The sequence below is a fragment of the Pleurodeles waltl genome, chromosome 1_2 (assembly GCF_031143425.1).
Source record: "Pleurodeles waltl isolate 20211129_DDA chromosome 1_2, aPleWal1.hap1.20221129, whole genome shotgun sequence".
In the NCBI taxonomy this organism is placed as follows: domain Eukaryota; kingdom Metazoa; phylum Chordata; class Amphibia; order Caudata; family Salamandridae; genus Pleurodeles; species Pleurodeles waltl.
In genome coordinates, this window is record NC_090437.1 from 1,124,136,815 (window position 1) to 1,124,158,860 (window position 22,046).

General features: G+C 44.0%; 1 protein-coding gene across 20 annotated transcripts in view; it reads left to right on the plus strand.

Moving 5' to 3' along the window:
• The window catches only part of PROM1 (prominin 1), a 616,480-nt gene that overhangs the window by 425,807 nt on the left and 168,627 nt on the right, over nt 1–22,046 (plus strand). For all 20 annotated transcript variants that reach the window (XM_069202406.1, XM_069202442.1, XM_069202511.1 and 17 more), the window contains 2 exons: nt 17,665–17,788; nt 20,328–20,431. In XM_069202406.1, the coding sequence (XP_069058507.1) occupies nt 17,665–17,788; nt 20,328–20,431 (228 nt within the window). The remainder of the gene's footprint in view (nt 1–17,664; nt 17,789–20,327; nt 20,432–22,046) is intronic.

Here is a 22,046-nt window from a genome sequence, read left to right on the forward strand (position 1 = left end):
TTATCTGGGACACCTTGTTGGTGGGGAACAGATTGCACCACTTCAGGGGAAAATCCAAACTATTATTGATTGGATTCCCCCTACCACTCAGACTCAGGTGAGAGCCTTCCTAGGCCTCACTGGGTATTACAGGAGGTTCATTAAGAACTATGGCTCCATTGCAGCCCCTCTTAATGACCTCACATCCAAGAAAATGCCTAAAAAGGTATTATGGACAGCAAACTGTCAGAAAGCTTTTGAGGAGCTGAAGCAGGCCATGTGCTCTGCACCTGTCCTGAAAAGCCCTTGTTACTCTAAAAAATTCTATGTCCAAACTGATGCATCTGAATTAGGAGTAGGGGCAGTCCTATCACAACTTAATTCTGAGGGCCAGGATCAACCTGTTGCTTTTATTAGTAGAAGGTTGACCCCTAGAGAAAAGCGTTGGTCTGCCATTGAGAGGGAGGCCTTTGCTGTGGTCTGGGCTCTGAAGAAGTTGAGGCCATACCTGTTTGGCACTCACTTCATTGTTCAGACAGACCACAAACCTCTACTTTGGCTAAAACAAATGAAAGGTGAAAATCCTAAATTGTTAAGGTGGTCCATATCCCTACAGGGAATGGACTATACAGTGGAACATAGACCTGGGAGTAGCCACTCCAATGCAGATGGACTCTCCAGATATTTCCACTTAGACAATGAAGACTCATCAGGTAATGGCTAGTCTTATTGTCCTTCGTTTGGGGGGGGGTTGTGTAGGAAAGTACCATCTTGCCTGGCATGTTACCCCCATTTTTCACTGTATATATGTTGTTTTAGTTGTATGTGTCACTGGGACCCTGGTAACCCAGGGCCCCAGTGCTCATAAGTGTGCCTGTATGTGTTACCTGTGTAGTGACTAACTGTCTCACTGAGGCTCTGCTAATCAGAACCTCAGTGGTTATGCTCTCTCATTTCTTTCCAAATTGTCACTGACAGGCTAGTGACCATTTTTACCAATTTACATTGGCTTACTGGAACACCCTTATAATTCCCTAGTATATGGTACTGAGGTACCCAGGGTATTGGGGTTCCAGGAGATCCCTATGGGCTGCAGCATTTCTTTTGCCACCCATAGGGAGCTCTGACAATTCTTACACAGGCCTGCCACTGCAGCCTGAGTGAAATAACGTCCACGTTATTTCACAGCCATTTTACACTGCACTTAAGTAACTTATAAGTCACCTATATGTCTAACCTTTACCTGGTAAAGGTTAGGTGCAAAGTTACTTAGTGTGAGGGCACCCTGGCACTAGCCAAAGTGCCCCCACATTGTTCAGAGCCAATTCACTGAACTTTGTGAGTGCGGGGACACCATTACACGCGTGCACTACATATAGGTCACTACCTATATGTAGCTTCACCATGGTAACTCCGAATATGGCCATGTAACATGTCTATGATCATGGAATTGCCCCCTCTATGCCATCCTGGCATTTTTGGTACAATTCCATGATCCCAGTGGTCTGTAGCACAGACCCTGGTACTGCCAGACTGCCCTTCCTGGGGTTTCACTGCAGCTGCTGCTGCTGCCAACCCCTCAGACAGGCAGCTGCCCTCCTGGGGTCCAGCCAGGCCTGGCCCAGGATGGCAGAACAAAGAACTTCCTCTGAGAGAGGGTGTGACACCCTCTCCCTTTGGAAAATGGTGTGAAGGCAGGGGAGGAGTAGCCTCCCCCAGCCTCTGGAAATGCTTTGTTGGGCACAGAGGTGCCCAATTCTGCATAAGCCAGTCTACACCGGTTCAGGGACCCCTTAGCCCCTGCTCTGGCGCGAAACTGGACAAAGGAAAGGGGAGTGACCACTCCCCTGACCTGCACCTCCCCTGGGAGGTGTCCAGAGCTCCTCCAGTGTGCTCCAGACCTCTGCCATCTTGGAAACAGAGGTGCTGCTGGCACACTGGACTGCTCTGAGTGGCCAGTGCCACCAGGTGACGTCAGAGACTCCTTGTGATAGGCTCCTTCAGGTGTTAGTAGCCTTTCCTCTCTCCTAGGTAGCCAAACCCTCTTTTCTGGCTATTTAGGGTCTCTGTCTCTGGGGAAACTGGAGATAACGAATGCATGAGCTCAGCCGAGTTCCTCTGCATCTCCCTCTTCACCTTCTGATAAGGAATCGACCGCTGACCGCGCTGGAAGCCTGCAAACCTGCAACATAGTAGCAAAGACGACTACTGCAACTCTGTAACGCTGATCCTGCCGCCTTCTCGACTGTTTTCCTGCTTGTGCATGCTGTGGGGGTAGTCTGCCTCCTCTCTGCACCAGAAGATCCGAAGAAATCTCCCGTGGGTCGACGGAATCTTCCCCCTGCAACCGCAGGCACCAAAAAGCTGCATCTCCGGTCCCTTGGGTCTCCTCTCAGCACGACGAGCGAGGTCCCTCGAATCCAGCGACACCGTCCAAGTGACCCCCACAGTCCAGTGACTCTTCAGCCCAAGTTTGGTGGAGGTAAGTCCTTGCCTCACCTCGCTGGGCTGCATTGCTGGGAACCGCGACTTTGCAAGCTTCTCCGGCCCCTGTGCACTTCCGGCGGAAATCCTTCGTGCACAGCCAAGCCTGGGTCCACGGCACTCTAACCTGCATTGCACGACTTTCTAAGTTGGTCTCCGGCGACGTGGGACTCCTTTGTGCAACTTCGGCGAGCACCGTTTCACGCATCCTTGTAGTGCCTGTTTCTGGCACTTCTCCGGGTGCTACCTGCTTCAGTGAGGGCTCTTTGTCTTGCTCGACGTCCCCTCTCTCTGCAGGTCCAATTTGCGACCTCCTGGTCCCTCCTGGGCCCCAGCAGCGTCCAAAAACGCCAAACGCACGATTTGCGTGTAGCAAGGCTTGTTGGCGTCCATCAGGCGGGAAAACACTTCTGCACGACTCTCCAAGGCGTGGGGGATCCATCCTCCAAAGGGGAAGTCTCTAGCCCTTGTCGTTCCTGCAGTATTCACAGTTCTTCAGCCTAGTAAGAGCTTCTTTGCACCAACCGCTGGCATTTCTTGGGCATCTGCCCATCTCCGAGCTGCTTGTGACTTTTGGACTTGGTCCCCTTGTTCCACAGGTACCTTCAGACAGGAATCCATCGTTGTTGCATTGCTGATTTGTGTTTTCCTTGCATTCTCCCTCTAACACGACTATTTTGTCCTTAGGGGAACTTTGGTGCACTTTGCACTCACTTTTCAGGGTCTTGGGGAGGGTTATTTTGCTAACTCTCACTATTTTCTAATAGTCCCAGCGACCCTCTACAAGGTCACATAGGTTTGGGGTCCATTCGTGGTTCGCATTCCACTTCTGGAGTATATGGTTTGTGTTGCCCCTATCCCTATGTTTCCCCATTGCATCCTATTGTAACTATACATTGTTTGCACTGTTTTCTAAGACTATACTGCATATTTTTGCTATTGTGTATATATATCTTGTGTATATTTCCTATCCTCTCACTGAGGGTACACTCTAAGATACTTTGGCATATTGTCATAAAAATAAAGTACCTTTATTTTTAGTATAACTGTGTATTGTGTTTTCTTATGATATTGTGCATATGACACTAAGTGGTACTGTAGTAGCTTCACACGTCTCCTAGTTCAGCCTGAGCTGCTTTGCTAAGCTATCATTATCTATCAGCCTAAGCTGCTAGACACCCTATACACTAATAAGGGATAACTGGGCCTGGTGCAAGGTGCAAGTACCCCTTGGTACTCACTACAAGCCAGTCCAGCCTCCTACAACGTGAAGCCCACATTTCTTAATACATTTATTTTTATTTATATATTTTGAGATTTTCTATGTTGTGTATTTTGCTGAAGATCCTTGACGTGCAAACAACATTGAAACGGTTATGGAAATAGCTAAGCGTTTCAAAACAATTGTATGTGCACAATATTTTCGGGGAGTGACTATTTATGCTTATTTCCTTAATCACACTGATACCTAATGCACACAATGCCTACCCTAGTCCTACGCGGGGATAGGATAACTGTGGATAGTATTTTTTCCATAGATAACACTCCTCGCAACACACAACCTGATAAACCTAAGCAATGTTGGCACTTCTCTACATTTTATGCACCACTGATGCAAGTTTGATTTGGGTGTTAGTGAAGTGCACATAGAACGGTGAGACCAGCATGGCTGGTCACTTTGTGGTTGGTGACCAAATGGGCACTTTTTTAAGGCTATTCTCCATTGACAACCCAAATCTCAAACTCATCTCTCACCCTGATGTCTGTACATCTGATATCAACACACTTCACTCAACCACACAAATGTAATCTAAATCCTTCAGCTCCAAAGATCTCGCACACAACACATGTTCTTTCCACAGACAAGAAAGAAAATGGAAGCCAAAAGGGACCCTCTATGAGCTCACACAATTGAAGTATCTCTGTCCAATATGCAGATAACTTCCTACATCAGCAAAGCAGAGTACCACACCAACACCATCAGTACCATGCCAACTAAAACACAATGGCCCTGATTTGCAAAGGTAAACTTAGAACAAAAGTCTAAGTTTAGACTAAAGTCTAGCTTTACATGTAGTAAAGTTAGACTTTTGGTCTAACTTTAGACTTCTGCTCTAAGTTTAGACCAAAAGTCTAAACTTAAACCAAAAGTCTAACTTTACTGCAAGTAAGGTTAGGCTTTAGGTCTGAACTTAAACTTTTGATCTAAACTTACTGCATCACCCTCTCTTCATAGGTAAGTGCAGTGCCATCAATTTCTTCTTTATTGAAACAAATGCAGATCCAAAAGCTTATCAACAACAATGTCTGTTTTCCTTTGATGCCCATCCTTCCATGCTGCACCTCACATTTGTAATTCTTTTAACTCCTATCTCTCGCATAGCACACTGACATCCTCTACTCCCTCAAGGTCACCTCCTTTAAAGATGATGTATTACCTTCTTCCTTTATCAAAGCCCAATCTGGAGAAGCAATTTCACGTCTGCATTTCATCATCAATGCCTCCCTGACTCAAAGAATCTTCATAATAGCACTCAAGACAGGTCAGAACCTTCCACTCTTGAAGAAATTCATACTAAACACTGATGACCTCACCATCTAGTAGCCTGTCCTTCACTTACCCTTTATAAGCAAGATCTTTGAAAAGCAGTCTAAGCACTACTCCAAGGTTATATCATTGTTAATCATCTCATGCATGACTAGCAGTCCAGCTTGAGATCACTCTGCATACTGCATGCACACTCTATTACAGTTAACAGATGATGTACTCGACTGCATTTGAAGTTGACCTCTATCTCATGACACTGCTGGATGTCTTAACCACCTAAACATTGCTGCTGATATGGAAGTTTGTAAACCAGTATATTTGACTATGATTGTTCTTATTTGTATGAAGATTGATCATCCCACACTCATCCACATCATGAAGACTCATAGAGGATTCAGTGGGATTGTCCTTTGCTGGTTCTCCTCCTACCTATCCAATCAATATCTGTTTGTTCACATGGAGACCACTCAGTCCCAGAAGATCCCTATAACTTGGAGAGTTCTCAGGGTCTCATCCTATCCCACATCATCTTTGACGTCTTCATGGAGCCCTTTTGGCCTCTGCTTACTGATACTAGCAGCACAATTCACAAATATTCTGATGACTTTTACCTCTAGCTGTAAATCTCCTCTGCTCCAGACATACAATCTCTCAAACATTGCTTGCATCTCTTCCAGTAGTTCACATTCATCAAAACAAAAGTTCTTCTATTCCTCAAAAGCAACAAGTAGTCCAAACCTGGCTCACCGACATGAAATTGGATATATTCTAACCCCAACTTTCACCCGGTGCCAAGTCACACGGATTCACCCTCGACATTAACCTCACCCTCAAGGAACAATTCTCCAAGAAAACCAAGATGGCCTGCTACTAGCCGTTTCTCCCAGATATCAACTTCCATTCAACCTCTTGATCTCTTGGATCTGGACATAGCAGTTCTCTACTCCATGAGTTCCCAGACATCGTTCACACTACAGCGTACCTCATTAAGGCTCTAAAGAAATATGACCACATCAATCTCAATGGAGCTTGACTTGCTCCCCTTTGTGGCCTGCACAGTCCTCAAAACCAGCTGCAAAACCTATAAAGCTATAACAACAACCATCGCTGCGAGTGTGGCTGACCTGCTCGCCAATTCCGATGGCTCTCGGCACACCTGCAGGCAGAGCTTCATCAGAATGGAAACAAATAGGTGCAAAGACAAAAAAAGCAAAGCAGCAGTCCTTTTCCACGCTCTGGAACAACATCCTCCTATCCATTAGGACTGCGCCAGCCCTGCTCCAGTTGAGGAAAAGGCTGAGGACGCACTGCTTTAGTGACTTCTACATCACAAAGAAGTAACTTCCACTCTCAGAACCAGCTATCCTTTCCACGCACTCGTTGACTGTATCCTTGCCTTGACCCTGTACAGCGTTCCACTGCCTTTTGACTTGGTTTCCAGTGTGTAAATGGCACTTACCACTTATCTACATACATATGTGCATTTAATAGGGAAAGTGAGGTTATACTGGTGCAAGGTGTCGGTGATAGCCGTGCAGTTGGATGTTAGCCTCCTGGCAGTGAAATTCAGTTCTCTGTCAACCAAGGTGCAGTGGCTTTCTGTTAAACAGGCTTTACCAGCACTTCAAGCCGAGGGCAACGGGATTCTGAAACTACTTTGGATGCAGTGCTGTTTCTTTTCGGGCTAACCCTGTGTGACTTGATAGTAAGAATAAGAATGTGGTATTAGCTTGAGTGCTTCTCTAATGACCTCTCCCATTCTTGTACTTGGGATTTCACGGGCCTTGATTTTAAATGCGCCACGCAGTGTTGAAAAGTGCAAATAAGGCTGGCTTTCTGTTGTCAGTCATCTGCATCCTGTTTTGAGAGATGGGAGAATGATTGGTTGCAAGCTGTCTAAGGTGTGTATGTGCAACACAAGGTGGCACTGGAGCAAGATTGATACTGTGAAGGGAAGTGGCAAGTGCAACGCACACACTTTATCTACAGGTTTTACAACATCTTATTTTTTAAAATGTTTTTGAAAAATATGAAATTAAAGAAGTTTATTTCTCCTAGCCGCCTATCATGAAGAGTCATATATGCAGCACGAGATGGAAAAGGCATAACTTTCAATAGCAGCTTCCGCCCTTCACAGAAACCCGTGGGTGTACAGAGCGTGGTACATTAGGGCCCTACCTGTGGTCTTTTATCAGTGGTGCATAAAACGTAGGGAAGTGCACGGCACTGGGGAGATTTTACTGAGCACTAGAACTGCGTGGGATTTTATAGTTTCCATGTGTTAAAGTCAACTCAGTACCGTGCAATTCAAGTAAAAGCTTGGGAAATGACCATGCAGAGTGATTTTTCCAGACAGAAGACTACGCGGAATTCGCCATTCCATAGGTTTAAATTCGTGGATGTGGAAGAGGGGTGTGGAAGGAAAGGGAGATGAGTAGTGGAGGGAAAGGGAAGTTTTTTTCTAAATGCATTGCTCTTCCACTTATGTTTTTCTGACAGTGGAAGGATACAATGCTGCTGCATCAACCACAGTCTTTTAAGACTTTTCAGGATTCTGGATTCTGGAAGTAAAAATCATGTTTGGTTCTCCCGAATCGGTAAAACCGGGTTAAAAAAACACGAACACTTTATAATCAGATGGCATGAAAATCATGGCTTAATTTCGCTCCACGTGGGTTATAATTAGGGTCAAGTAGCATACATATCTGATTTAAACGTAACCAATTAGAATTACAAATATACATAATTATCGTGGTGTATTCAGGGCTTACATGATCATGTCGAAGTGAAATAGCCTTTGGATGTTTGCGCTTTCAAGGTGTTCCCGATGACAGGGTTGTTGAAGTGAATTCAATTTCATGATCTGCTCGTTTTGCAATTTTAGCTGATCCAGCGGAGACAGCGGAACTCTGGCGGTCTGACCGCCAGGATCTTAATGTGGCGGTTGGACTGCCACAGCAACGGCAGACCTGACCGTCACCGCGAGGCTGGTGTTCTCGTAATGAGGCTCATTATGTTGTGAAATAACCAAAAGTTATAAGAACTTCAAAACAGAGAGGAGAAACTTTTTGTCTGTGCGCGCATGGAAAAATCCTAGGTGAAATCTCACAACCACCTCACCATAACCAACTAAAAGCACCTGTACCCAACTATTTGGTAGGGAATACATTTTTTAGTAGGGTGTAACACCCCAAACATCTCCTCTGAAGCAACGCCCCTGCCTCACGTGTACACCCAAGGAAGCCAAAATAGAATCTAGATTCGTAGACTTGGGCTTACTGTTAGTACTTCATAGCCATGGTTTGGAAATCTGCAAATCTACCCTGCTTCAAAGAACGGATCATGGAAATGTTGAAATGGGTGGCAGCGGAGGGAAATTTCTTGATTTCTACACAAAACCGAATGTAAATACGAGGGACATATTGTTACTGGCCCTGCAGAACAAGAATGGTGAACTTCATTAATATTTACAGCCAACACTGATGTGCTTGAGATGCACTGTATTGTTTGTTGTTACTTTACCTCACTAAAGTAATTTTTGACAAACGCTAGTGGGACTTGCAGGGCCAAAGGTATAATAAAAGTATCTCACAGTTTGGATACTGGGTTGTGTTTCCATTAAGTTGTATGTAATGTTACCTCCTATTGACTGCTAAATTGGCAAATCAAAGGAGGGGAGAACACCTTAACTTTGGGATTAGTATTGTTTTTGTACATAAGCCGCTGACCTTACATGTCAGTGATAGCTATGTACTTTTATTGCTAATTGATTGAGTCTATTGATTTTTGTTAGAAATGGGGTTCCTGGTTGGCTAGGGTATGTACCCCAACCAAGTAGAATCCACTCACTCTAGTCAGGGCTAGTCAGAAACACAAGTTAGGCTAACCTATGCTCACCCTCTGGTAGCTTTGCTCAGAGCAAGCAGGCTAAACTAAGAAGGCAATGTGTAAAGTATTTGTGCAATTCTATCTCTGCAGTGTCCCCTCTGAATGCACCACAAAAAGGACTCCACACAAGGTTGTAGAAAAATACACTGAATCTTTATATTGGGAGGTAAAAGCAACAGTAGTCCATTCAACAATAATCTTTCAGGTATGATTAGGGTGAATTTATACAAAGGTACAGTTAACTTAGCAGTGCTTCAAGTGGGAGCAACAGTCACCTGTTCAGTAGTAATCTGTCAATACTCCGACAATAATTTAAAAATAGCATACAAAAACAGAGCAGTGCCTTTGGATAAGCACTGCGGTGAGTTTGCACCAGTAGAGGGTTATCCAGAGGATTTGTTGGGGCCGCTTCTGCCCCAGGTAATATGGTAGTCCTTTACCCTGGTCGCTCTCTCTTTTTCTTGAGCGGCCGAGATCGGTAATTGAAGAAGTCCGGCTTCTGCACGGACTTGGTAGGTGCAGAGGCGCTTTACCTCGGTCTCAGGTAAAGCCTCCCCAGCCATGCTGTCCTACCACTTGTGCAGTCGGGGGAGTGAGAGTCACTGCTGCCACCCTGGTCCTGAAGGACTTGTAGTGGTTGGAGGCGCTTCACCTCTGTTTTAGGAAAAAGCCTCCCAGGTTGGGCTCCTCTCCACTTGTGCCGTCGTCAGGGAAGGGGGAATCACCGCTGCTGCCCGGGTCTTGAAGGGCGAGCAGTGGTTGGAGGCACTTCCCCTTAGTGAAATACAGTACTCCTTTTCCCCGGTTGCTCTCTTCCCCACTTGAGCGGCCGAGAAAGATAATTGATGAAAGTCTGGCTCCGGCACTGACTAAGTAGCCCCAGAGGTGCGTCACCTCAGAGAAATACTGCAATCTTCTCCCCGTCGCTCTCTCCCTCCCTTGAGCAGCCAGGTGTGCTTTTGATAAGGTCTGGCTCCATCACGGACTGGGCAACAGCTCGCTGTCCCCTAATCTGTGTGAAGACAGGGCACACCGGCGGGGTCCTGGAGACACTCTGGGGTCGCTTTGGGGCTGTATACGAGAAGTGCAGGCAGAAATCAGCAGGCAGCAGGACAGTGCAGCAGGGTAAAGCAGCAGTTCCTGGAAACAGTCAGACCTGGCAGGGTTGCAATCCTGGCACACAGCAATCTTTGTTCCAGTGTAGTCTTTGGAGGTCCAGGAGTGTACTACCTAGAGGGTGAAGGCGCCCACTACTTATACAAAAAAGTGCCTTTGATGTGGGGGATGATTAACAAAGGAGGCTTTTGAAGTGCACAGTCCTCCCTTTCAAGCCGGTCTCGGCTCTAGACAGCCAGTGGTGGGGGTGATCAACCCTCTGGTGTGCATCCCAGCCCTTACCCTTTGAAATGTAAGTGTGTGATCCTCCCTACCCGTTCCCCAGGAAGACCTATCAGTATGCCTATATGACTGAGTGTCTTGTGTTGTGGGTGTCTGAAGGGAATGCACAAGTGGAACTGTCACCCCACCCAAGGCAGACGTGTATTGGACGGAGGCTGTGGGCTCACAGGGCAGTGAGGGCAGAGAAACGTCCACTTTCTAAAGGTAGCATTTCTAGACTGATAGTAATAAATCCAACCTTACCAGCAAAGAGGATTTATTATTACCATTTCATTGGTACTAAACATGACCCAGTCACTCCTCTGAGATCAGGAATTACAACTTAAGGTTTTCATAAGGGATTCCTATTGCGGGTCTATAAGAGGGTTAGGCCTTATAATAACGAGAAAGCACCGGAGGGGTTTCTCATTACCAGGACATGGAAACAGAGAAGTACATATTTGTGCCGTCCTACTTACATATCACCCTGTCCCATGGGCTCCCTAGGGTCTACTTTAGGGTTGACTACATGTAAGCAAAAGGTGAGTGTACGACTTGGCAGGGGTTTTAAGTGCCAAGTCGGGGTGGCAGTGGGACTGCACATGCAGGCTCTGCAGTAGCAGGCCTGAGACAGGTTCATGGGGCTACTTAGGTGACTGCCACAATAAGTGCTGCAGGCCCACTAGTAGCATTTAATTTACAGGCCCTGGGTGTATGTTTTACCGCTCTACAAGGGACTTACAGGTAAATTAAATAGGCCAGTTGTGAGTATACCAATGCTACCATATTTGTAGGGAAGAAGCGCATGCACTTTAGCACTGATTGGCAGTGGTGAAGTTTTCAGAGACCCAAGGCCAACAAAAAGATACAACAACAAAACAGGAGGGAAAAGCAACAAGTCTGGGGCAAGACCACCCTAAGGATGCCAGGTCTAGCAATGTTGTTTAATATAAAGTTGCATAAAGAAATTCTAAAAAATATTCCTATTATAAAGTGCTGAAGGTATAGGGAATTACTTTTCGAATCTCAAAGAACAAACGTATGCTGTATGGTTATGTGGGGTCATTAGAAAATAATTTAGATTAGAGTTATACTTTGTGACAAAAAATTGTACAACAAAAGGATGGAACTGCTCAGACGTTTTTAAACTTTTACTCCTGAGTCATAAACACAAGCATTAAATAAACATATTCTGTGCTATGTTTAAGAATGTATGGCTTGATGTGCCCATGGTTTGTAATCACCCCACCTGCGGACTTCACCACCTATGTAATGTATGGCAGTCTCTGTTCAGAATGATATGGTATACAGTCTTGGAAATAATGCTGTACACTGTTTCCCCACCATTGATACTCACATACCATACATACCCACATGGATTGATATATAAACCAGTAATTGCAAAAGGTTTGTAATGTGATTAGGCTAAAAAATGTAATAAAGTTTGTTATAAGAATCTATTAATTCATTCTATATTGAACAAAGGCACCATCACCATCCAGAACCTGACCCTGTGCATTCTGTGTCCTGGTATGGGATGGAAATCCTGACCCATTTAAGAACAACAGTTAAACAATGGCATGCTGATGTTATGTAGAACCATTCAGGTGTAAAGGGCCTGGTGGGTCACCACCAACTCTGCCATGGCTGGTCCCAAGCCCAGTGCGTAAGAAGGAGGGTTATACATGGGGCTAGCTACCCCACCATGTAAAAAATCCTAGCTACAGAAACCTCAACCAAAAGACATTCCTGTCTTGGGGAGAAAGGTTAATCCTTCACGGAGAGCTGTGGCAGCTTGTGGGGAAAAACAGAGATTCCTGAAGCCACAAAGCAGATCCACCTGCTTTCGACCAAGACAATCACCATTGGGACATTGAACGTAAATACCATGTTTGAGACAGGCAAGACAGCCCAACTGGCAGTGGAGATGAAAAAATACAACCTTTCCCTGCTTGGCATCAGCAAGAGCAAATGGACACAGTCTGGACAGAAACAACAGTATCCAGGTTAAATGCTGCTGTATTGTGGATACAAGGAAGAGAGCATCCCATATACTCAGGGAGTAACGTTGATGCTAACGCCATCAGCCAACAGAGCTCTGACTGGATAAGTAGCCCACGATCCCAGAATCCCCACAGCGACCTACGGCCCAAAGAAAAAGAGGATTAACATGAATGTTATCCAGTGCTGTGAGCCTACAAATGACAGCAAAAAAGAGGAACTAAAACAGATTTACAACGGACTCTGGTCCATTCTGGAGAAATGTCTTCAGAGAGACATAGCCATGCTGATGGGAAACCTCAATGCCAAGATTGGAAGCGACAACACTGGGTATGAAGAAGTCATGGGCAACCATGGCCTTGGCGACATGAATGAGAATAGTGAAAGCCTCTCAGATCTCGGTGCCCTGAACGGTCTGGTGATAGGGGGTTGTGTAGTCCCACACTAAAGAATGCACAGGGCAACGTGGGTGTTACCATACACTTCACAAGATAATTAGATCGACCATGTCTGCATTATCAAGAAGTTCTGGAAATCCCTGCAGGAAGTGGGATTGATGAGAGGAGCGAACGTGGCATCAGACCATTACCTTGTGGCCAGGCCAAAGCTTAAGTTGAAGTAAGCATGGATGAAACCAATAAACCAACGCCAATGATATAACACCACCCTCCTCAAAGAAATTGTGACATCAACCTGACAGGTGGTACTGGGTCCTATGAAATACCAGCATAAAGAATGGATCTCCACCGAGACTCTGCAATCCAAGCGAGATAAGAAAAGAAAGCTGCAATCAACCACAGCCAAACAAGAGCAGAACATTTTAAAGCTCCTGGCGAATACTCCAAAACCAACAAGGAAGCAAAGTGAAGCTTAAGGGCAGAGAAGTGAAGATTCATCAGTGGTTTTGCCACAGAAGCCCAGGAAGCAGAAAGCTATGAAAATTTGAAAGAACTCCACAACATAACAAGGAAACTCTCTGGCAGATACAGCAAGCCAGGAAGACCTTTTAAAGGCAAAGCAGGGAAGACAATCATGGATGACAAAAGCTGACAACGAATATGGGTGGAGCACTTTGAAGAGATGCTGAACCAGCCTGTGCCGCAGTTTCCACCACACATACAGCCAGCTGGCAAGGACATGCCAATCTACTGCAGCAAACCAACCAAGGAAAAATTGTGGCAAGCCATCAAACATTTGAGAAATGGGAAGGCAGCAGGACCTGGCAACATTTCTTCAGAGGCACTGAAGGTAGACATTGAAACATCAGTAGACATGCTCTACTCATCTGTGGAAGAGGGAAAGGTGCCATCAGACTGTAAGGAGCAATATCTCATCAAATCCCCAAAAAAGGTTACTTGAATAATTGTAAACTAGAGAGGGATAACTCTTCTGTCAACCCCAGGCAAAGAACTTAACAGAGTCATCCTGAACAGACTAAAGAAATAAGTTGATGCTTAGTTGTGAGACCAACACGCTGGCTTCCCTAAAGATAGAGCTTGCACAGTCCAGATTGCAGTACTGCACATCATCATTGAGCAGTCAATGGAATGGAACTACTACCTCTATGTCAACTTAATTGACTAGGAGAAAGCATTCAACAGTGTGGGCAGATAGATACTTCAGGAACTCCTCCACCACCAAAGTGTGCCAGATAAACACGTAAGAATCATCAGTAACTCTTGTGAGGGAATGACCTTCAAGATATTTCATGGAAGACAACTCACAGAACCCTTTGAAGTGAGAATCATAGTCCTCCACAGTCATTTGCTTTCTCCTTTTCACTTCCTACTAGCCATATGCTGAATAATGAAGACATCCACAGCAATGAGATGAAATGGGATCCAGTGGACACTTTGGATGCAGCACAATGACCTGGACTTTGCAGATGACCTGGCCCTACTCTCCTATGCCGATCTTCGAGATGCAAGAGAAGACCAATAATATGGCAGCCACATCAGCATAACTTGGCCTCAACATCCACAGGAGAAAAAAACAAGATTCTGAAGGCTAACACGGCCAGCACCACTGCACCCACTCTTGCAGGTGATGCACTGGAAGAGGTTGAAGCCTTCACCTACCTTGGCAGTGTTGCAGACAAGCAGGGTGGCACAAACCCCAGTGCCAAAGGAAGAATCAGCAAAGAAAGAGCTGCCTTCATTCAGCTAAAGAAGATCTGCAGATCTAAGGACCTAACCCTGAAAACTAACATCAGGCTTTTTAACACTAACATAGTTTTGGTCCTTCTGTATGGAGCAGAAACTTGGAAGAAAACAGTGACCATCACCAAAAAAGTCCAGACCTGACAAAAATCCTCTAAACCCGCTGGCCAAACACCATCACCAATAATGACCTATGGCAACAGCCTTTCCAACTCCATCCTATGAAGAAATCAAGAAAAGATATGGGGCTGGATAGGTCACACCTCCGCAAGCCTGCATCAAACTCCACCAAGCAAGCCTTCACCTAGACTCCTCAGAGGAAAAGGAAAAGAGGTAGGCCAAGAAGTACCTAGGTTGAGACCTCAAGGTTGACTGCAAAGAGCTGGATTACACACCTGGAGTCAGATTGAAAGAAAAGCCCAAGACAGAGATGACTGGAGAGTCCTGGTTGATGGCTTACTCCCTGGGAGGGCATACATAAGTAAGTGTCCCCATCACTGTTGGGCTTCTGCTCTGGAGCACAGCATTTTCGCCCTGAACATGAGGAAGTCACAGAAATACAGAGGGGGGGGAGGGGAGGCTTTTGCACCCCGATGTGAGCCATGTACCTTTGGGTGACTCCTTGGGATACCCTGTGTCCCTAGGTGCATTAGGCATCCTTGCTCCCCATTGCCAGGCATGAGAGAACCTGGGCTGACCCTATCATTCACTTCTTACCAGCTACATTGTAAATAAGATGTTGAGCCCTCCTGCTCGATTCAGTTTGTCATTTAGAGATAGATTGATCAAAGATGTGTTACAAAATAATTACTATAATAGTTTGCTAAGTACATTACAGAAAGGACCCAGAACAGGGCACAGTTCAAGCTAAGCAGTGTGCATTCCTCAAAGAAGAAGTTACTCTTCTGATTATTTACTTTGCACTGAGACACTATGCTAAGTAATACTTGGAAAACTCTCTGAGATTATAGTATATGAGCAAATCAATTGAGAGACCACATTGTTTTTTCTACTGAGCCCTCGAAATCTTCAGGAATACCCCAGTCCCCAAACAATGCACCATGGAGCATAAGTTATTGCTCTCTTGATCCCATCCCTCCTCGTAACCAAATGTGGACAAGGCCTTAAAAGATGTCTTCTGCCAAAATGTATATTTTCATGGACCTAGAGAGTCCACCTCCTTCCCTTCACATTGCAGCTCAAGCACAAAGTCTGCTGTGCCCCCCAAAAGGCTTATCCTTCAGCCCAACCCTCTTCAACGACTACATGACACCACTTACAGACATTGTCAGATCGCACAACATCAACATCATCTCCTACGCCAAGCTTGTTCTCTCATTCTCAGACATCCCCACTTTGACGAAGACTAACTTCCACAACTGTTTGAAGAACCTATCTGCCTGGATGAGGGACAACCTGAACACTGACAAAACTGAAGTTCTGATCTTTGGCAGAAACACTGCCCTCTGAAACGACTCCTGGTGACTGTTGGAACTCGGACTCACCCACACACCTGAAGACCACGCATGCAACCTCGGCATCATACTTGACAGCGAACTCTCCATGAAACATCAGGTCAGCGCCATCTCCTCAGCCTGCTTCTGCATGCTCTTCATGCTCGACAAAGTCTTCTCCCATCTTGCTGCCAAATCCTGGAACGCCCACCCCCTCTCTCTCTGCACCTCACCCTTGCTGACACACTTGAGGAAATGGCTCAAGACCTGGCGCTTCATCTTATACCTGCAGCAAATGCTTGGATACCCTCTTGGGTGACAAGCCACACTCTACAAGTATGACCTGATTGATTGACATGCAGCTCAGCTCTTTGATGACAGTTTATAGGTCACTGTGTTATTAGGAGATTGCAACTAATGGACTGTACGTAAACAGAGTTCAGGGTTTCAGAGGTTTTATTGAGAAAAGAAAAATAATTTGCTGTGAATCACAGACGAGGCCCCCGACATTAAAGGAGACAAGTTTGATGGGAAAAGATAAGGCTCACGTTTGTACCCCTTCATCCAGAAATTTCTAGTAGGGGAGAACAGGATTTGTACTAGTAGTAGAGAACAAGAGATGACCTATACGTGTAACAAAAAGTCAAAATAGTTTTTGGCTCACAGATCATACTTCTCCAGATCCCTCTTACATCGCATGGGCCACAGTGATTCTGACCTGTGTAAAAGAGGGTGTGGTAGGGTAAGAAAATGTTTTCACATATTGCAGGACTGCCCCATAATCAAACACTTCTGGGAAAAGGTGGTCCATATCATGGCCCAAGTCACAGGCCCCATGATCCCAAGGGAGGCTAGATGGTTAGTGTTACACATCTCAGGGGAGGAAGCCTGGCCCCGGCAACAGAAGATGTGGCTGGTGTTGGCGGTCGGGGTGGCCAAGAGAGAAATAGCAGGAGGCTGGGGAGAGGTTAGGCTGCCAGACATTCATGCCTGGAAAGAAAGCATGGATTGGTGTCACCATGCAGAGCAGATTATTTATCAGAGCCGGGGGTGTCCTTGAAAATTTGACAAGATATGGTCCCATCGGAGCACATATAGGAGCTTGTCAGGGTGTACTAGATGATGCACGAAAAGAATGGGTAGATTTGGGCATGATAATACATGTGGAGCATTGTTGAGGACTATCAGCTATTGATGCGCTTAGATTCAAACGGGGCTCCAGCTCTATGATGAGATTTGCATTTTGACAAGATGTTGATCACGTAGACTCTCTTTTCTGCTTACGGTCCATAATCTGAGAATTAAATGCTTTCAATGTATTATACTGCACAACGGTTTAAGAAAAAGAATGATTAAAAAAACATAGTTTTTGGCTGAGAAAACTACTTCATTGTTTTGGTGCCTTGACAGCTAAAACGGAAAGCGCCTTAAAGTCATACACTTAGGCCCAAATTTATACTTTTTTAGCGCTCATTTGCGTCATTTTTTTATGCAAAAGCGGCACAAACTTACAAAATACAATTAGCTGCAATAAAAAAGTATAAATATGGGCCTTACTGTGAGCAGTGTTACCCTGAGCAAGAAAACATTGCAGCAGGCTACAATTTTACTAATGCGGGCACGTGTGTTTTAAATTTTCAACAATTTGTTTTTCCCCACTATGATTTCGAGTCGAATCTGTTGCATAGGTGCATTGTTAAATAAAAAATGTGTTCAGTTGATTATTGCTGACAATGTTGACACATGCATTTTGTTTGCTTTAATGTTTCCCTAGTGGCGTAGGTTTCAGTTTCATCTTCTCCTCTATATTGATGTCCGTCGTAGTCATCACTTTCATAGCTGGAGGAAATGTTGAAAAGTTGGTCTGTGAACCCTTTGAAGATAGAAGCCTATTCAAGGTACAGTTATATTGCAGATGTTGGTTTAAATAAACTGTTGTCAAGAGTGCATTATTGTCGCTTGGAGTTGCAGGTTCCTTGTTTGATGAATTATTGTATAGCGCGTGTGATAAACCCCTCTTAATGTACATTTCGTCCATCTGTCACTCTCTGCAGTTCCAGCCACCCCTACCTAACATTCTGTCAGCTCATTCAATAATGCCACGCCTTTCAACTTATTCACACTGTCTACTTCTACTCCCTACCCCTGTGTCAACTTTGCCATTTCTAAAGTGTGGGTTTAAATGCTCGCCTACTTTTGCAAGTAGAAGTACTCCTACTGGCGTGACTTTTTTGCTAATCTTTCCCTCTACTACAGTCTTTAAACACTCATCTGCCTGCACGGACACTTATACTTACTCAACACCACCTTCAATTGATCTGTTTCAGGACGACCCCAAAAACACTACCTACCACAAGATTATCCAGTGCAAGTTTCTCAGTGCTTCAGGATACCTTCGCCATCACCTAAGGGGAGATCCCAATGCATGATCACCTCTGCAAGAGTGGAAAACTTACTGGCATAACTAGCTTCCAAACTATTTTAGTACTGACAAACTCTCTCTCTCTGACTTCTACGACCACTGACTGCATTTCTTCTTCACCATTTAATCAGCCTGATTCACCGATACATTTTTGTCCCTGTACCCCTAATACACTGTGCTTTGTAACAACAAGCTACTGTACAGCTTTCTACTCACTGAGGAGCCAAAATATCTGGGCATCCCTTTACCATGCTTTTCTCCTTTCGTCCTCCTTCTTCTTTCCACTTTTTCCCACCAATTCACTCCTTCTTTACTTACACCTAGTGGTCCCTCATTTGCGTATCCCCTCCCTTGAACTTTGTATCATCTGTCTTGTGTTTTTTCCCATCCATTCATGGAATCCTCCTGCAATTCCACGTTACTTCTTCCTGTCGTTTAAAAAAATCTGCAACCGGCACCTCCTCAAGCAACTCACAACCACTTAAGTCTTGTCTGAATACCTCAATTACCTATTCTTAGTTCCTGCTTGTGTCCCACTGTATAAAATAGCTCTTTGGAGGCAATTCAATCTCCTAAAATGTTGTAATTTGCCCCCATATTTGAGAGTTTCCTAGGTGTTGCATGACTATTGCTAGTGATTGCCCGATTGGGACAAAAATTAGGCCTGGGCACTAAAACAAAGTGGCCCCTATTAGCTAATCAGATGGCTAAACAAGTGGGCCACATTTGCAAACCAGCCCAGCTTTGAACTTTTAAAGATAGGCTGCATGGGTATTTTGCAAGGTATGGGCGACTGCATGCATTTGTTTTTCCTGAAGACAATATTTGTGGTGAAATTAGGGAAATCAACAGTGAAAAACAGCCCACCTCCTCATAAAGCAGGCCCACAAACTAGTAAAAAAGGGGCCCATACACTGACATGTCAGACCAGCAGCCCACCAGGTAATGCCTGCTGGCCCTTTAGGCCAGTCCACCCCTTTTGCTAGTCATGCTTGTCCTAGAGATATTGCATGCACATGTGGTAACATTTTTCAAGGTACAAACACCAGAATTTCTGTAGAGTACAAACGGTGTATACATTTTTGGTAGCACATACGTGGGCTGATACACATATCTCTGATGTGTGGTTAAAGAGGAGCAACATGCATATCGTGGTTTTACGATTAGGGTGAGAGGAGCAACATGCATATCGTGGTTTTACGATTAGGGTGAGATATAATTGATCGCCTTTATTATGAAATAGAACGTGCTATGGGGGGAAAGACTTGTACGTAAGTACTCTGTATGCAACCCACTTGCATAAACAGAAAGCATTCTCCCATGTCTGATAATACATGTGCTTGTTGCACACGGGTGCTAAGAGTTTGTTGTAGAGGACAGCCTTAGAGGGCGTAGCATGTGGAATGCTGTAAGCTGCATTTATGCATGTGCCAAAGAAGAGAACCTGGAATACTATGGCCCTGTATATCTTCTACCCAGTTAGACCACACCTAGTAGAAAGCTTTCAGAGAGTGAACTCTTCATTCTCATCCAGTTGTGATTAAGATCTGCACACAATAGAAGCTCCATCTTGTCCTACTACAGAGGTACCTTGACTTTAGTGAAGTAAACTGCTTACAGACAAGCACCTCTAGTAAATTGGGTTGCACACAATTTATGGTGGATTTGCAACGTAGACATGCAAACAGTATGCTGAAATCTGAACAGGTTTTTAGTGAGCACTTGAGGATTTAAACTCAAATTTGTTATGCAAAGTCTTTTTGTTTGGAATTTGATCATTGAAAATGTGCATTTCGATTGAACAAGATATGCAACCCTTCTCTTCTGTCCAAACTCATACTACAACATTGAAAGAAACATTTTCAGCATCTTCTTTTTAGTATATTTCACTTTTCAAATAATTTTTATTTAAGGATGTCTTTCGTTTTGCTAATTCATTATTATTTTAAGTAACAGTTACCTATTTGGAGAACATTATACATCAATAACATTTTTATGTTTTCTCTTTTGACCAGGTGTTGGACACTCCCTACTTATTAAATTCTCAATGGAGAAACTACTTATCTGGTATTTTATTCCAGAGTCCTAATGTGAACCTTTCATTTGAAAAAGTGTACAGGTAAAAATATAGCTGTGATGAAAGCTAGACTTTTACATATTTGTGTGTTCTAATTCCTGGTTGCAGGACCAGTTTTCTGGGTTGTGAAGGTCGTAGGAAATGCAGGAGTAATATTAAGCCTTTAGTCTTTTCAGATAATCAATATAAGTTTAAAAGCCAATTTATATTGTTTATAATTACATGTAAATTATCTGTCTGATGCCACCTTTTTTCAGTTCTGGCGTTAGACCTCTTGATTTAACTAAAAGTATATATATAATATACTTACTTACAGAGGTTCCAGACAGCTCAACCTTTGGCTAACTTTACTTTGAGTAATGACATTCTTCGCTTTTGTTACAAGCACATTCACCCATATACTTCCATTCAGTACCAGCGCTTACTATGATGTGTGCTTTTTTAGTTAAAAAAACATTTTTACTTGTACCCATTTTTTAAAATATTAACTATGGTCTTGCAACTCGCACAAAAATAACATTTTACAAAAGCCATGACAACACACAGCAGGCATTGACAAACCAAAAGACTGGCAGCCAACGCCAGATCTATTACTTTTGCCACTGCTTGTATTGGTGTTTGCGGACAGCACTTTATATTTGATTGTGTGTTGAAGAAATTACAACAATGGTTGTTTAACTCTTTCACCATCTTTAAAGTTTATGCTCAGATTATTTTCTCATTTTTGTTATGCAGCAATTTGTCCAGACAACCTATACCTTTTAACTTCGGACCATATGATAATTTTGTTAAAATGTCCTTTTACATGCCAGATTGAACTAGCTAAATATAAAGATGTAAGGCAGCGCTCTTGGGCATTGGCGAGATAGCATCACCCTGCCGTCCTGTCTTCCCTCATTCACATTTATTTAACCATTTGAATCATTGAGGTTTGGCAATGCCAACTACATTGGTCAGTTTTAAATAAAGATATCTTGCTAGAAGATGGTTCCAACACTTATTCCCACATTAGAGATGTAGCCTCCCATTATAATAGAAAGCTGCTATTACCAGCACCTGCTCACATACCTATGTCCCTAGACCTGACCCAATTTTCCTGCATGTCATTTTTGCTGTAAAAGCCTAGGGGACTGATTCGCAAACTGCACTTTGTAGTAAATTTTGTAGTACTAAAAATGTGCTATTCACAAGCTGCACTGTTGCAGTAACTTACAGTTTTGAGTAAGATTACTATTTTTCAGTATTCAAAAACTTCATGTTTGTAGTAACTTACACTTTTGTAGTAAGTCCATACCTTCATTAATTTCAATGGGAGGGTGTTGCAGTACCGGTGGTTGACCTTGAGGAGTGCTGGACTTATTACAGAAATGTGTAAGTTAGTACAAATGGTAATACCTTCTTGGGTTCACATAGAATGGCAAACCTGTGTGCGAACCAATTTAAAAAATGGTTTGTACAATTTGTAGTGTATTACAACAACATTTACAAAAACAATCCATTGTTTGTCTAATGTATGATTTACAAGTCAGTCTTCTATTCCCCTAAAGCAACATAAAGCAAGGGGACATTAAGCAATCCTTAGTACTGGAGACTTATTATGATGCAGAATTGATTTGCCTCTTCCTCCCCACGAAAAGTAAGTGAACCCCTCACTATT